Source organism: Thyridium curvatum, assembly GCF_004353045.1.
Source record: "Thyridium curvatum strain D216 chromosome Unknown NODE_29_length_410198_cov_82.451705, whole genome shotgun sequence".
NCBI classification, from domain to species: domain Eukaryota; kingdom Fungi; phylum Ascomycota; class Sordariomycetes; order Thyridiales; family Thyridiaceae; genus Thyridium; species Thyridium curvatum.
Window position 1 is genome coordinate 21,169 of NW_022156784.1, and position 16,374 is coordinate 37,542.

The 16,374-nt window shown below is 58.5% G+C and overlaps 4 protein-coding genes across 4 annotated transcripts; 2 read left to right on the forward strand and 2 right to left on the reverse strand.

Annotated features, from left to right (window-relative positions):
* Window positions 1-163: 163 nt before the first annotated feature.
* Window positions 164-2,290, forward strand: E0L32_005487 (uncharacterized protein; the record flags this gene model as incomplete). The annotated part of the gene is made up of 1 exon (XM_031140015.1): window positions 164-2,290. The coding sequence occupies one exon, from the start codon at window positions 164-166 to the stop codon at window positions 2,288-2,290; it is 2,127 nt and encodes a 708-aa protein (XP_030996002.1).
* Window positions 2,291-3,057: 767 nt separating this feature from the next.
* On the reverse strand, window positions 3,058-4,666 carry E0L32_005488 (uncharacterized protein; the record flags this gene model as incomplete). Its single annotated transcript, XM_031140016.1, has 5 exons — window positions 3,058-3,186; window positions 3,252-3,737; window positions 3,803-4,299; window positions 4,354-4,561; window positions 4,649-4,666. 5 exons carry the CDS (start codon window positions 4,664-4,666, stop codon window positions 3,058-3,060), a joined length of 1,338 nt encoding a protein of 445 aa, XP_030996003.1.
* A 1,329-nt stretch (window positions 4,667-5,995) lies between these two features.
* On the reverse strand, window positions 5,996-7,456 carry E0L32_005489 (uncharacterized protein; the record flags this gene model as incomplete). The annotated part of the gene is made up of 1 exon (XM_031140017.1): window positions 5,996-7,456. One exon carries the CDS (start codon window positions 7,454-7,456, stop codon window positions 5,996-5,998), a length of 1,461 nt encoding a protein of 486 aa, XP_030996004.1.
* A 4,958-nt stretch (window positions 7,457-12,414) lies between these two features.
* On the forward strand, window positions 12,415-15,985 carry E0L32_005490 (uncharacterized protein; the record flags this gene model as incomplete). The annotated part of the gene is made up of 6 exons (XM_031140018.1): window positions 12,415-12,548; window positions 12,832-13,180; window positions 13,274-13,651; window positions 13,714-13,828; window positions 13,898-13,934; window positions 14,005-15,985. The coding sequence occupies 6 exons, from the start codon at window positions 12,415-12,417 to the stop codon at window positions 15,983-15,985; spliced, it is 2,994 nt and encodes a 997-aa protein (XP_030996005.1).
* Between the last annotated feature and the right edge of the window lie 389 nt (window positions 15,986-16,374).

The following is a 16,374-nucleotide window of genomic DNA, read 5'->3' on the forward strand; positions in this document are numbered from 1 at the left end:
ACGAGATTGGTGTCACTCCTTGATGTGGACACAGTTCAGATCTACGGCTGTACCAATTCTCCCACGTCAACTCCTGGCAGGAAATGAAACGAGCCGCCCGTTCACGGCGGTCACCACCACACAACACCCCCCGCCACGCTCGAGTCACACCTAAATCTCCAGCATGAGTTCCATGCTCAAGAAGAAAGGCGGCCTGGCCTTCAAGCCGAAAGCGCCGATTGCGAAGAAGGCCGCCGCTGCCGCCGCCGCCAGCTCGTTAGCTGCCTCACAAACCTCCGACCAAGCCGTCTCTGCTAGGCGGCAGTCTGCGACACCCGTTCCGACAGCCACAGCTGAAGAACGCCCAGCTCCTCCTCCAGCAGTCGCCAACGCGCCAGAGGCTGAGGCAACATCCATTCAGGAAAATATCGCGGCAAATAAAACTGCTGCAGCCAGCAATGCGCAGATATCAGCCCCTTCGAGTGCGGGAGACCGCCGTCGTGAGTCGATATCGAAAGCCCCCGAACAGCCTCCTGCAGTGGACACACAAACCCAAAGGAAGGCACCGACAAGAACACCTGCGAAATCCTCAAAAACACCCTCAGCAACCCCGGCTGCAAGCAAAGCCGTCGAAACTCCGAGCAGAACAAGACGAGCGTCAACGACTACCCGCTCCCGTGCTGCAGCGGACTCGGCGTCAGTAGCGGAGACAGTCGCGCCCACATCGGCAGCCGGACCCAGCAGCGAAGCCCCGGCTGCGTCTTCCAGCTCCATCGACGCGCCCGCCGGTGAATCTTCACAAGCACAAGCCAGTGTGGAGTCCGAAGCGGCCACAAAGCCGACGCCAAAACGAAGAGGTGCTGCAACAACAAGGCAAAAGAAAGGCAAGGAGAAGGAGGCTGCGAATGCAGATACTGCAACGGCCGACACTGTTGAAAGCCAGCCCACTGCAGAAGCCCCAGCCTCGGCCGCCTCAAGACCAACCAGGAGACGCACTCGCAAAGCTCAGACAGAGGAAGCTGGCGGAACGGAAGATGGCGATGCGGCGCCTCCCAAAAAGCGGACTAAACGCGCAACAACGAAACAGCGCGAGGATGCGGCAGACGGTGAAACACAGGATGCCGAAGCTGCTCCCACGAAGAGGAAACGTCCGGCCAGGAAGCAAAGCACGACAGACAGCGCGCCGTCAGAGGCTGCAGAAGACGGAACCCCGGCGCCTCCGAAGAAGAAGCGCAAAGAGCGCTCCGTCACACCCGAGGATGCGGAGCAGCAGGAGGTGGACCACAGCGTCCTCAAGATGGGAGACCTGACCAAGGATCTCCGCATAGGCAAGAAGTTCAGCCGGCACGACGAGCTCATCGAGCGCATCCGGCTGCAACGGCAGAAATATCGACAGGATAAGATGGGCAAGAATGGCACGCAGCCGAACGGAGACGCCTCGAGCCAGGTCAACGGAGACAGCCCAGCCCCGGAGAGCAGCAACGGCACGCCCGGCTCCGTGCTCCCCAAGGCCTCGCCCGCGATGCAGGCCATCGGCCCCCAGTTCGAGATCATCGACGGCAACATCGTCGTCAACCAGGCCTCGCTCGTGCACGACCGGCACGCGTACGCCGCGGCCGAGGCCGGCGTCCTCGAGGAGGTCGAGGAGAACGACTTCACGCGCCTCACGACGTCCAACACGTACCTCAAGCCGGGCAAGCTGCGCGGGCCCAACGCCTGGACCGACCCGGAGACGGAGCAGTTCTACCACGCGCTGGGCATGTTCGGCACCGACTTCCAGATGATCAGCAACCTGTTCCCGGGCAAGTCGCGCCGCCACGTCAAGCTCAAGTTCAACCGCGAGGAGCGCCACAACCCGCGGCGCGTCAACGACACGCTCGTGGGCAAGAAGACGGTCGCCATGGACATGGACGACTACGCGACGCGCACGGGCCGCACGTTCGAGACGGCCGCCGCCATCGAGGAGGAGCACAGGCGCCGCGAGGAGGAGCACGAGGCCGCGCAGAAGCGGGCGGAGCAGGAGGCCGCGGACGCGCTGCAGAAGAAGCGCGAGGCGCTCTTCGGCCCCCGCGCGGCTGGCGCGGCTGGTTCCGGCCCGGGAGGAGGAGCAGGATCAGGAGTCGCCGCCGCGGACGCCGGCAGCGAGGGCGCGAGCCAGAAGGAGCCCACGGTCACCGTGGGAGAGGACGGCGTGGAGGAGGTCGACGAGACGAACCTGGCCGCCAAGGCCGCCAAGGGGCGCGGCAAGGGCCGTGGTCGCGGGAAGAAGGGCAAGGCCGCTGCGGCTACTGCCGGAGGCTTTGGCTCCTGATCGGGGAATCTTGGGGAGCTTTTTCATGCCCATCTTGCTCCGGGGGCGTTGGTAGACGGTTGCTTTTTCTTTTTCCATGCGCAAAGGGCAAGAAGTATGGGACGTCGATTGTGCTTCCATACAAGGCTTAAAACGGAATATGATACCCAATAAGACAACCCTCACAAAAACACTGAGGGGAGGTGGTAAAGGTGAGAGGGAAACACGGGTTGTGTAAGGGCTCAGGAAAAGATATTTTAGGGAGTTTGCGGCGAGATGATGAGTTCGGAGCGAATGTTGCAGCATATTATTTCGATTGAATTCATTCTTCCATTCACTGCTATCATACCTGTCGTGTCACTTCCTCTCGCAACCTACCTAACACAGCCAGCCGCCGAGGACCATCGATAGATTCCGTGGTATAACATGCCTTCCATTTAAGAAGGGCCTTGGCCGGGCCTCACACGAGACACAACTCAAAACCTACTTCCCAACCTATCTTGTCCCGGTCTCGGGGTAGGGGGGCCTGGTTAGACTAGATGACAAACAGCACTGGCCCGGTGAAATCGCCCAAAACAAGTTCATAAAGTCCCGTCCCATAAGTAATCTGCAAAGGCTATCATCCATTCCAGTCCAGGCGTTACTTTTCCCTGAAGCTGTGCTTGCGCTTCCACTTCCAAGGGCATCGTGGAATCAAAAATGTCCCATTCCAGGTATCATGCTCCCAAATCTCGTCCGACGGCTCCAAGCCAGAGTTCCGCTCCGTGCTTCCTCGACAGCCGAAGTGCTTACTGCGGGTTGCCACCCTCATCGTCATCGGGTTGGTCGAACAGGAAGTTGGCGGCCAACTCCTCGTTCTTGTCGCACGCAAAGTAGGCCTGGATCGCCTGCTCGCGGTCGAAACCAAGACGACATAGCTGATAGACCTGGTTAGCCATCTGTATCCGAAGAAAATCGTGTCAGTGTCCAGCATGAGACATACCCGCTCAATAGCATCACGCTCCTCCTCCGTCACAGAGATAGCCTGTGCACCAGGGGGCAGCGGAGCGTCATCGTCAGCATCCTCACTCAGGAGGCCGAGGAATTGGTCGGGGTTTGCGGCGATCAGCTGGGCAAGCTGGGGGTTGCCAGCACCGAGCTGCTGCAGAATCGGCTCGAGCATCTGGGGTTGTTGTTGAACGACCTGACGGAGCTGCTGGAACTGGGCATTGTGCCGAAGGAAGTCGAGGTTACCGAGTCCCTGCGCAGCGGCAGCGCCAGCAGCTGCTCCAGCGCCAGCACCGGCGCCCGCGCCACGAGCGCTACCGCGCTGGCCTTGCTGAGCCGCGAGATCGAACAGATTGATTCCGCCTTCCTCGTCACCGCCAGCACCAGCGCTGGGTGCTCCGCCGGCGCCTGCCGTGGCAGCTTGTTGTGCCGGGGCCTGGTGGGCTGGTTGCTCCGGCTGTTGGAGATTCTCGGGGATACCCTAGTGGCAATAGGTCAGTTTCTATCTGCTCTCCTGCGCCGGAGTTCGTGACTGTCCAATCTCACATTCAGAAGGTATTCGACAGCGCGGTCGGGGTTGAAGAAGGCTGCACGCATAGCAGCCTCGATCTGCGATCGCTCAAAGCCCATGGCCTCCATGTTCTCGATAGCGGCGGCGCGCTGCTCGCCGAGTGCCAGGGCATTCGGGTCGTTGTAGTTGCCAGCGGCCTCGCCGCTCCTAGCGGGTGTTGGAGTCGCCGGGGCAGCAGCAGCAGCAGCAGCAGCAGCAGCAGTATTGGACTGGGCGGGAGCCTGAGGGGCGGCAGGAGTTGCGGCGGAGGCAGGGGCCGGGGTTGCGGGGACCGCAGAGGAGGATGCAGCAGGCTCGGCCGCCGGCGCAGGCTTGGGCTCCTTGGGCTGGAATCGGAAAGAGAGATTGATCAATGCAACAGTCCAGCTACCCAGAGCGGTCAGAGGGCGCACCTTGTTCACAACACAGACAACAAAGCCTTTCTCCTCAATCTTGTACGACTCGACAGTGTCCTCATCCTTCAGAATCTTGCCTAAGGGTCCGTCAGTAAGCTAGGGTCTGCATGCGCTGATCGAGGCCAACCAACCAGAGTAGATGAGCTTCTGGTGCTTCGGGTCCCAGCCTCGCTCCTCCGAGATTTTCTGCTTGACAGCAGCGATCTGAAGAGTAATGGTCAGAATGTTGAAGATCATCCCAAGTTCAGGGAGCAGTGTTGAGCGCAAAGTCTGGGTGGGGTTCTCGCGTACCGTCTCCGAGGGCTCACACTCGATGATGAATTTCTGCTGCTTGAGGTCCTGAGGAAGCACGCAGCATTAGCAGGTGTTCGAACATTTGGATCGCTAGAAGCTTGCGTCGCCGGAGCGAGGCGAGGTTTTGCATACCTTGAACGTAACCTTCATGGTGGGCAAATGTTGGGGCAGCTGCTGGGCTGCGTTGCTCGGTTCGGTGGATCAGGGAAGAATAAGAGGTGCGGTTGAGAGGGGCCGGACAAGTTGAAAAGGGCAACTTTGTCGCAGCAGAGATGAGAGGCGTCAGTCTCGCGTGCCTCGAGGAGTTGGGAATGAGGAAAGTGAGGTGGTGGATGGGCGTGCAGTGGCAGGTACTCGAGGTGAGAGAGTTGAGGCAAGGTTGATCCGGAGCCAAGGATGGCGGCCAGTGGCGGAGGTGGAGATGTATGAAGCCGTACCGCAGCAGAAAAAACAAGAGGGTCACAGCGCCTCCGACGGTCGAGATGGCCTGTACAAGTACGACTGGCTACTGATGCCTGCTGGCGGGGTTTTGGTTTGGAGCTTAGAGAAAGTCCAGTCTCGCCCCGCCAAACAACCATCAAATCAAATCAGTCAGGAGTCATTGACTACCGCCACACAGCATTTGAAGAGACCTGCTGCAAAAAGTGCCCCGTGCACGCACCCCTCCACCTATTCACTCTTCCGGCAACACCTCCCACAGCGTCTCTGGATGACGTGGATTTCGAGCACCAGTAAAAGCTCACACACATGTGTCCTGTGTGCTGTGTGCTGTGCAGTCAGTCAGCCAGATGATGACGAGCAGCATATTGCCTGCTTGGGTTATCACCGCCCAAAGCCTGGAATTGTCTATTCTTCGAGCAATGGCTGTCTCTGTGCAGAGCAGGCAATTCAGGAGAGACAGCATTGGAATGCAATCCGCCCATATCAAGCCGGCCTATTGGCTCTGACAACAGTCCACAACGCAACGCGTCGAGTATAATATCACCTGGTCCCTTTCTCTCTTCTTGAATTCCCTTTTCTTCCCTTCCCTTCATACGACCTTCAGTCCGTTGGCATCCTGTTCCTGTTGGCAACAGGGACAAGACCAACCACCAGCACGAATCTTGCCCTGGGGTCAGTAGTGAAGCCACTGCTTCCCAAGAACAAGAGGCACGGCCTGGTCTCTCAGATTTGTCTTATTGTCAATCGATTTGTCAAGTGATCTCGTCGAGTTCTACGACAAGAAAAAAACCCACGCAGCAACGCCTCGCCTCAAATGCTAGTCATCCCAGTGGTATCAATTCCCGGCCTTTCCGTCCCTTTCCCATCCCTTGGGCCTTCTTGCCATCAAAGTCCTTGGCATTCCCCCTCACTACATCCGAGAACAAAAGAAAAATGGCGGAACCATGTCGATTGCTCGATTGTGATTCTGCCTGTCTGACCAGGTTTGTCATCGCGCTCGTTCATAAACCTCTCGAGAGGTATAAGTCATCATGTACGTCATAACCGATCCAGTTCCTTCTCGCCCTCTACCCTCAACTTTCGGCTGTGGTATCCGCTCAGGCTTGTTCGAGAGCCTGCGCTGAGGATCCAATCCGGGATCGGGGGTGTCATCTTTCTCTCCGACTCCTGCTTCTGCTCTTCCTCCTCTTCTTCGGCCTCTTCCCGGAGTTCCGGGGTTGGCGTCTCGCGTTCCGCCGTCCTCCTCCCAAAATCATCAAGACTGCCCTTCCTGCTGAGAGGGCTGGATACGGCGGGAAGGCTTCCGCTCCGCATCCGATGCAATGTGCGCGTGCTATGCCGATGGGTAATCACCTGGCCGGCATTGGGTGCTGCGGTGACCATGGTTCCAGGCGTGGCATTGGGCGGTGGCGTGGGGGAATCCGAGCGGAAGAGCGGATGTATGTGCGATTCACTCGCACTCATCTGCTGTGTGAATTCCGAGCCTTGTGTCCTCGGGCTCGGCATGGACGGGCTGTAGCTCCTGCTACGCCTCCGAGCTCTAGGCGGCTCCAGGTCAAGCGGTGTTCCAGGACTCGGGCTTCGGCTTGTCGTTGGGCTCGCTGGGATCGTCTCCAAGAAGCGCCCGGGCGTCGGGGAGGAAGTGTCCAGCACAGTCTGTCGGTTCTGCGGATCGACAGCAGATGTGTCCCACGAGTCAAACCCGTCATCCGTGCTCGATCTGTCGCGATTCACGGTGGATTCGAACGAAGTTGGCCGACGACTTGACCGCAAGCTCCGCGATGACCGTTGGCTCGCAGGCAGGAGCCGTGTCTTGGAGGAAATTGGCCGAACAACGTTGGACAAGGATGAGCGAATGGAGCTCATTGTCTCGGAGGCAGATCTGCCGCCGCTGGAGCCAGGTGGGCTGCGCGACTCCTGCGACATGCTCTCACGGGTCAAGTGGCCCAAGGGGCTCGTTTGGGAGTACCGGATGGATTTCACGTGTGCTGGCGGTGACCTCTGGCCAGGTTTCTCCCCACGGAACGGTTGCGCACCAGCATCATGGACCCGTCCCAGCACGAAATAAACGACGAGAAACACCAGCTGTGCTGCGAGCGCGAGACCGAGAGCAACCGACGAGCCAACTAGATACGCGGTGGCTTGCGTTCCGAATATTGTTTCGGGAAGTATCTCGCTCGGCGCTTTGCTGAGGCATACTAGAGTTGCCACGCAGAGTATCGCCGCAATGGTGCACAGCGTCAAGCCGAGACCGAACCACAGCCCCGTCGATCGCACCGAGCTGCTCATCTTCACCGACTTCAAGCATGACACTGACATCCACCCAAGCGTCACCAACACCAGTCCTTCCAAGATAGATGATGCAATCGCCGTGATCTTGACGGCAGCGGTCGAGTCCGTCACGACTTGCGCGAGGACGACATGGAGGGCCAGCACTGCAATTGTTGCTAGCACAGCTAGCAGGCCCAGGGTGCATGGAAGAAAGCGAGGCAACGCCATTGTTGCTTGGGCAATAGCGGTTGTGCAGAGGGCACCGCTCTTCCCAATCCTGCGACCTTGCCTCGATCCGGGCGGGCTTGGTCGACGGTCGGCCGGCCAAGGGCCAGGTCAGTTGAGGGCCTCGGAGCAGGCCGCCCAATATAGGCTCGGCTCAAGTGAACCTCAGCGCAGCAAGGACGGCAACAGGTGTTCCTTGCTTGGCACAGGAGCAAAAGGACAAGAATTCGAATAGTCCCTCAATTTCGAGGTTGGACGCGACACCAGGATATGCTAAGATATCTTGGAAATGGTTGATCATCCGACGGGGGGGTGATTTGGTTCGAGAAGGCAGACACACAAAGAATGATGGAGCTGTCCGCGTCGGGGTCGAGCTGGGTAATATGATTGCGATTCACCAGCCGCTTCTCGAATTGTGTGGTGAGATACCGGGTCAGAGTCGTCTACTGAACTTGTTCTAGCAGGCTGATGCATCGATATCGCAGCACCCCTTCGGTGTAAGTGGGACCAGGAATGTCAATCCCGGTTGCCAGTGTGGGCACGATCGACGACCAGGAAGGATAAAAAGTTGCACGAGGCAAGATGGAAAAGGCTGGATATTCGAGATGCCGGCCTCAATAACAGGCCGCGCCGTTATTTTCTGCCTTGGGTATGACAAGGCCGCAATAGCACCGTCCGGATGGCGAAGGAATGGAAGAATGTCGAGAGGATGAACGGGATGCCTCTCTCTCGTCGTCCTGTTGGGAGTCGCTGCTGGGCGGCGGGGCGTATAGCCTAAAAGTAGAAGCTGGAGACGCGTCGCGTGAATTGCGCCCAGGCTCTGTTTTCGATGCGAAAAAAAGCGGGATGGGAGGGGCAGAGACACAGAGAGCAGGGCACACCCCTGCTAGGCACGGTTTGCCGGGTCCAAGACGATAGGTACTCTGCGAGAAGCTTCAGACGACAAGGATCCCGAGTCTCAAGCTTGCCTGTCCCGGGCCAATCGAGCAATCTTGGGAGGTGTTCCGTTTTCTCCAAAATTCCCTGGACCGATTGACAATATTCCGGTTCTGGTTTGCAATAGTCGCGGATCTTAGCACCGACGCAGACGACGAGTCGGAGGACGACGGCCAACAAACAGCAGGCAAACGGAAAAGCAGGCTGCATATAAGCGATTTCATGCGCAATAATGGGTTTCTGACGACGTGGTTGGTCGATGGTCGCTTGATGAGGTCGGTCAGCAGCTGCAGTTGACTCTCTGTTTGCGCAACGACAGAAAGCAGTACGTCCGCAGGTGAAGTGAGACTGCTTGCTTGCTCAAGAGTTACCTTCACAACGGCCACAACTGGGCGGCCGGCTCCTTTTTCACTACCTGCATGCAGCCATTCACTCCAGACCCAGAATTGCCGAAAAGAAGAAAATTTTCATCCGCCCCCAGGGAGCCTCACAGAGAATCTCTGAGACGAGGACCAAGCGACGGATATGTGGATGTGTTTGTTATCCTTGTCCACAACAGGAGCGAACCAACGATTGGCGTCACGGTCCAGCGTTACAGCAACGTGTGGTGGGAGGCCAGGCAGTGTGGGAGTCTAGAATGCACTGCGCACGGCTCCGTTTACGTCGCAGTCTCTGCCGTGGCAGCAGCGGTCTTACTGACTCGATCGGGCAAAGATGCGTTGGCAACGGAAGACATGGTGATTGAAAATCTTGATGTGTAGCCGTTTCCAAGTACCGATACTTTTTGCACCGCAGCGCAGCTTGACAAGTACCAGGAAGCCCATGGGACATCGCGTGCTTTGCTTTTTGCGTCCCCTCCACCCCTCCACCACCCGGATCGCAGGATGCTAAAAGGCTTCGGTCTCCACTCTTGACAATCGGGATCATGCTTGTCGGCCTAAGCGGCGTCGTCTTCCGACGACGCTGGGCTCCATGATGAACTTTTGATGGCTGCCATGGCAGCACGCGTCGAGTGTTGGGCCAGGCCTGACTGCCATCTTGACTCGGTTGCTGCAGCACTAGAAACGACGGTCTGTGATGGTCAACTTGCCACCGTCTGTCAGGGCTGCATCAGAAAAGGAAAGAAAGGTGGACTCGTTGTTTCTTTTTTCCCTCTTCTTTCTTCCTACTTCGTACATGCCCACGGTGGTGGCCCGTGGGCTTGGGGGAACGCAGGTACGAGATGCGTTCTTCTGCTGCTGTGGTTGTATTGGTGATAGCATCCGGCCTAGGGCTGGTACGGCGATGCAGGTCCAAACAGACGAAGAGACCTCTAAGATTGGGCGGAATCGCAGTCCCTCCAGCCGGATTGGGCGGGGAGAGATGTGCGCAGCATCCGAAGCGGGGTTCCTCTTGGGATGATGATGATGTTGTACATGTACCAGGGATCCGGACAAGGTTTCTCATGACGAAAAAAAACGGCCCTGGCGGCCATCCCTCCCCAGCAGCAGATCGTTTCGCTCATCAATCAGTAACTAACTACCGGGGCAGGTGGAGAAAGAGGACGAGAGCACAGATTCTTCGTCCTTTTTTCTCTTTCCGTCTCTCGCACGCACAACCGAAACGGAGCATCTCGCGTGACAATGCGCGAGCGCCACGACGGCGGCCAAAAGGCTCGACGCCAAAAGAGGGACGGTACGCTGTCCGGTCTATCGCCTAGAGGCTGGTCCCGCGATCTGAGACCGCGCCGGTCAATGGGAGGACGAGTACGCCATTGGCACAAAAACGTGCGTACCCGAGATTTGCCCATTTTGGTGAGTCGCCAATTGAACTCGCGTGGTGCTGTATTTCCGCCGTCTTGCGAAAACGGAAGTAAGACGGAGCACACACGCACACACACACACGCATCTCACAACGCGGGTCTCGCGTCATCAAAGGAGATTACCAGGTTACAGCAAGATTGCTCCCTCCAGCCTCTTGGCTCACTGAGCCGCCCAGCGCCTTCTCAGCACGTTTATTGTCGCAAGGGTTCTTAACAGGGCATGTCCTTGGGGGCTAGGTATTCTGCGGTGATATATTAACCTTCCAGTCCTCGCTGTCTCTGTGCCCCAAGAATGGCGGGGGCGCTGGACTGCACATGGTGCGACAAGAAAACCGGGTATGCCAATGGTGAGTGAGAAACAGGTCGGTTTTTCTGGCCTTCATCTCCGAGCAATCCTTCTTGTGCAGCGGCCACCCTTGGTCACTGGTCAGGTAGGGCGGCCGGTGTTTGAGGATCGCGCAGGCCAGTCCACACGGCTCGGTGAGCTCGTCATAGTCGCCGTTTCAGGGCTCTGGGGAGGGATGCGGGAATAATATTTCAGAAGAGCAGAAAGCGTCCATGTTCGAAATCCGTGCGTGGTCCGGACGGTCAATGGCTCATCATCTCCGTCCCCGTAACACTCCCACGCGAATGAAGTTCTTATACGTCAGGTTTGTTGGCAGTTCGCATGTCGTTGCTTTTTGCTACTATTGCAATAGTTCCCGCGCATTCCAGTCAAGGCCGCGCCACCATGCTCCGTAGATCCAAAAGATGGGGGTAGCGTCCGCCCCATGAGACCGGCGTGCGCGCCATCAACTAACTGAGCTCTGTTGCTGTGAGTGAGCTCCGAGACCCTCTAGGCTCTGGATGATCAGCACTGCAGCCAGCACGGTCAAATAGTAGATATGGTTGTCTCATCTGTATGAGGGAAGCCGTCACTCAATAGCCAAGTCTGCTCCGTAGTTGTGTCACACCTCACGCAGCTGAACCACGTTCTCACGAGCCAAGAAGGACTCCGCGATGGCGACGACGCGTGTGACCAGCCAGGCCAGCCAGCCAGCCAGCTTCTTCAGACCTCTCAGCTCGTGTGACCACCGGCCCGCCCGGAGCGTTCTCGATCTCAGCTGAGCCGCATCGCTGAACGGTCCGGAGATTTCGCGGCGCGATATGCAAATCATCCAATGTCCCTTCACCTCCAGATAAGGATTTTGTGGGACAATTGGGACGAACCGGCGTCGAGCAACACTGGAAAACACACGGCGAGATCTGCAACGGCGTTCTGAAAGAGCCGCAAGCCACGACCTTTGAAGATGGGACAGGGAATCGCCCAGGCGGTCTCGAACGCAGACTATCAGGAAAGGCGAGATGCTAGAGTGTCTCTGTGAATCCACTTCTCGGTCTGACTTTCTGGAGCTTGACTGCGGGCATTGTTTTGTTTACTATTTACTTGTTTTGATGCTTTGTTAGTAAAGAAAAACATCCAAGGTGTTTGCGGGGACACATCCAGACACGAGAATCCACCTGGGTTCTTACTTGTACTTTTTACCCACCCAGTCTTGCAAGCTCGAGATCAATAGTCTCGGCCTAGCTGTGATGATCTCCACCTGAGAAATGACATCTTCAGGCGAGCTCATCCTCTCGCTTCCAGGGCTCCGGAGTGGATCAACGGCGTCGAGAGGGGTCGCTCCGGGGCTCCGGAGCCGACCAACTGCTTGGAAACACCAGACATTCGGGCAATCCTCACCGAATCGGTGTCATTGGCCGGCAGATCCCCCCTTCCATGGCGTGTCGGTCCGCGGTTGTCTGCGAGGTCGTCGGGAGAAATCATGCTTATCCAAGCTGTGTTCACCGCCTGCTCGGCGGGCTCGGGGTATCATTGTGTCGAAAGAAAAAAAAGCTGGGGTAAAGTGACGTATCGCTTGCCCATGCGACTCCCCTCAATTCTGGACTTGGGCAGGCCAGCAACTGCAGAGAATAGCCAGAATGAATGATCACTATGTCTTCGGCTCCGCAGCAGATCGGCCTCTGATTGCTGGATTTGCATATTTCCTTGGCCTTATTTGCTACGATGTAACTGTCCTTGCGATGCTGCAATTGGGTACAGTATTTGGGATTTCATATTTGCGGTTCAAAAGACTTCAAAATGGCAAAAGCGCCGCCCTCTTCTTTCGCGATCTGATGGCACCAGTGCGGCCCCTAGGTTCCAAGTCGGATCTGGGTACGATTGGTTCTTGTTGCTGTCAAGATGCGGTTTCTCTCTGCACTTGTCGCAGCCGTAGGCTGGCTGTCTTCGGCGCTGGCCACCTCCAACAATCTCACCGATCTGGTTACTTGGGACAAGTACAGCCTCAGCGTCAACGGCACTCGAGTTTTCATAAAGTAGGAGGGCAGGGTTTCTAGGATTAAACAGGAGCTTTGGGCTAACAATGGAAATCAGCTCGGCCGAGTTCCACTATCAAAGGCTTCCTGTACCCGAGTTATGGCTGGTGAGACCTGATCAAGAGGCAAATCGGCATAGCCAATGGAGACTGACTTGATCACCGCTTTGCCGTAGGACATATTTCACAAATTTAAAGCCAATGGGTTCAATACAATCAGGTAGGGTCTTTTTCTCCCACAAAAAAAACGTTTCTACCAAACAGGACTTACACACTAGTTGCAGTATATACATCTTCTGGTCCTACCACTCGCCGTCCAAGGGCGTATTCGACTTCGAAAGCCCCGGGAAAGATCTCCAGAAGCTCTTTGACTATGCCAAGGAGGCCGGACTTTGGGTGGTCACCCGAGCAGGGCCATACTGTAATGTACGTAGCCGCATCGGCCCAGCCGTTGCTCGACTAACGAGGATATCTGCCCAGGCTGAGACCAACGGCGGTGGCCTGGCCCTCTGGGGCTCTGACGGAAGCATGGGAAACTTGCGGACCAGCGATGAGACCTATCATCAGGCATGGCTGCCCTGGATCAGCGCCGTGGGCAAGATCATCGCCAGGAACCAAATCACCGAAGGAGGCGTGAGTCCTCCCTGCCGCTGCCTCTTCGGATCCCTTTGCTTCCCGATGAGCCCACGATACTAATGCAAACCCTCCCCCCCTCCCAACCCTCAGCCCGTCATCCTCAACCAGGTCGAGAACGAGCTCCAAGAGACCCGCCACGACCCGGCCGACACGAAGGTCGTCTACATGGAGCAGCTCAAGGCGGCCTTCCGCGACGCCGGCATCGTCGTGCCCCTGGCGCACAACGAGAAGGGCATGCGCTCCCAGTCCTGGTCGACCGACTACCAGGACGTCGGCGGCGCCGTCAACGTCTACGGCCTCGACAGCTACCCGGGCGGCCTGTCGTGCACCAACGCCGACGCGGGCTTCAAGGTCGTGCGCACCTACTACCAGTGGTTCCAGAACTACTCCTTCACGCAGCCGAGCTACGTGCCCGAGTTCGAGGGCGGCTGGTTCTCCGCTTGGGGCGCGGATGTGTTTTACGATCAGGTGAGACTCGTGAGCCCGGACAACCACGAGATTGTCGTGACTGGCTGACCCTGTGGTGTTAGTGCGCAACAGAGCATGATCCGGCATTTGCGGATGTATACTACAAGAACAACATTGGTCAGCGAATCACGATGCAGAACATCTACATGACCTATGGTGGGACGAATTGGGGACATTGTAAGTGCCTTACTCCGTCTATACATTATTCTCCGCGAATATTCTGACGACCTTGCTTAATTCACATAGCTGCCGCCCCTGTGGTCTACACCAGCTATGATTACAGGTACTTACACAGCTCCCTTTCTTTACCTGACTAGCCCAATTTCATTATATCTCTGACCACCTATTTACAGTGCGCCTCTCCGCGAGACTCGCCAGCAGACAACCAAGCTCTTGCAGACCAAGCTGGTCAACATGTTCTCCGGCTCGTCGCCAGACCTGCTCAAGACATACATGGTCGGCAACGGCACGGGCTTCCGGGTCTCGTCCAACGCCATCTGGACATGGGTGCTCAAGAACCCGGACACGGGAGCCACGTTCACTGTAGTGCAGCAAGACAGCACGCCCTCGAGGGCCGATGTCTCGTTCTCCGTCGACCTCGACACCAGCGCTGGCATGATCACCGTGCCGAACGTGGCGCTCAATGGCCGACAGAGCAAGATCCTCGTCACTGACTACAGCTTCGGCGCACACACGCTGCTGTACGCCTCATCGGACGTAGCCACCCACGGCGCATTCGGCAGGGACGACAGCGTGCTGGTGATGTATCTCAAGGAAGGACAGACAGGCGAGTTCGCCTTCAAGGGCGAGGCGAACCTCACGTTCGCGACCTCCGGCCCGTCGGACCTGACATCATCCACAGTCGGTTCCCGCCAGGTCTTCACATACACCCAGGCAGCGGGCAAGACCGCCGTCAGATTCTCCAGCGGCGCCCTTCTCTACCTCCTCGACCAGCCCACGGCCTGGCAGCTCTGGACGCCGTCCACCTCGTCTGACCCGCACTTCCAGCCCGACAAGCAAATCTTGGTCCTGGGCCCCTACCTCGTGCGCTCCGCCTCGCTCAGCGGCTCGACCCTGCGGATCCGGGGCGACACCGACGCCGCCGTCACGCTGGAAGCATACGTGGGAAGCAGCAGCAGCACCGAGGTCAAGACCATCGAGTGGAACGGCAAGAGCCTGCCCGCCACAAGGACCGGCTACGGCGCCTACACGGCCGACATCCCCGGCCCGGGGGCCCGGCGCATCGACCTCCCGTCGCTCAAAGACCTGCGCTGGCGCGCCGCCGACGGCCTGCCCGAGGCCGACCCGGCCTACGACGACTCCCGCTGGACCGTCTGCAACAAGACCTCGACCCTGTCGCCCGCGAAGCCGCTCACCCTGCCCGTGCTCTTCTCCTCCGACTACGGCCTCTACACGGGCGCCAAGATCTACCGCGGGGCCTTTTCCGGCTCGGCCGCCGTGGCGGGCGTCAACATCACCGCCTCGGGCGGCCTCGCCTTCGGCTGGTCCGCCTGGCTCAACGGCGTCTTCGTCGGCGGGCACCCGGGCAGCGCGAGCCTGACCACCACCACGGCCGCGCTGGCCTTCCCGCCCTCGGCGCTCAGGGGCAAGGGCGAGGGCGACAACGTCCTGACGGTGCTGGTGGACTACCACGGCCACGACCAGACCAGCACGGCCAAGGGCGTCGAGAACCCGCGCGGGATCCTCGGCGCCGCGCTCGTCGGCAGGAGCGCCCGCTGCGCGCCGCCCAAGTTCAAGACGTGGAAGATCGCGGGCAACGCCGGCGGGGCCGCGGGGTACATCGACCCCGTGCGCGGGCCCATGAACGAGGGCGGCCTGCACGCCGAGCGCCTGGGCTGGCACCTCCCCGGGTTCGACGCCGCGGCCTCGCCGGCCTTCAACAACAACCACAACAACAACGCCTCCGACGACTCGCCCCTGGGCGGCGGGCTCGCGGCGGCGGGGGCCGGCCTGCGCTTCTACACGGCGACCCTGGACCTCGCGCTCGACGCCGACCTCGACGCGCCCCTGGGCATCGAGCTCTCCTGCCCCCCGGGCACGGTCGCCCGCGTCGTGCTCTGGGTCAACGGGTACCAGTACGGCAAGTACGTGCCGCACATCGGCCCGCAGGCGCGCTTCCCCGTCCCGCCGGGCGTGCTCAACACGCGCGGCGCCAACTCCCTGGCCGTCAGCGTGTGGGCGCAGACGGAGCGCGGCGCCCGGCTCGACGGGCTCAGGCTCTTCAGCTACGGCGTGTACGAGAGCGGGTTCGACTTTGGGCGCGACTGGTCGCATCTGCAGCCCGGCTGGAGCGACAGGAGTCAGTATGCGTAAGCGTGTTATGTTAGGGGTGGAAGTGTGACGATGTGGTGACCATGTTCATCGACGGGGCTGTGGTAATAGACTTGCCTCGAGATGCATCAAGCCCATTGAGACCTCTCTCGATGAACTTCCACCAACTATCCTGGTCCCTGGCTTTGAATGGTCAATCAAGAGCTCTATAGATTCCCCAGAACCTATCCCAATCACCTCGTGCATGTCCGGATGAACTAGATTCCAAGCAGTCAAAATCACCTGTATATAGACAGGGCGGCTTTTTCTCAAAGACATGCCTGGATTGCATCCCAGCCAAATGGGTTTCGTCAGATAGCTTTCCCAAATACCAAGTTTCCCCAACCCAAAAGCATTCGTATCCTCCTTTATGCTAGGATACCGCAGTGATG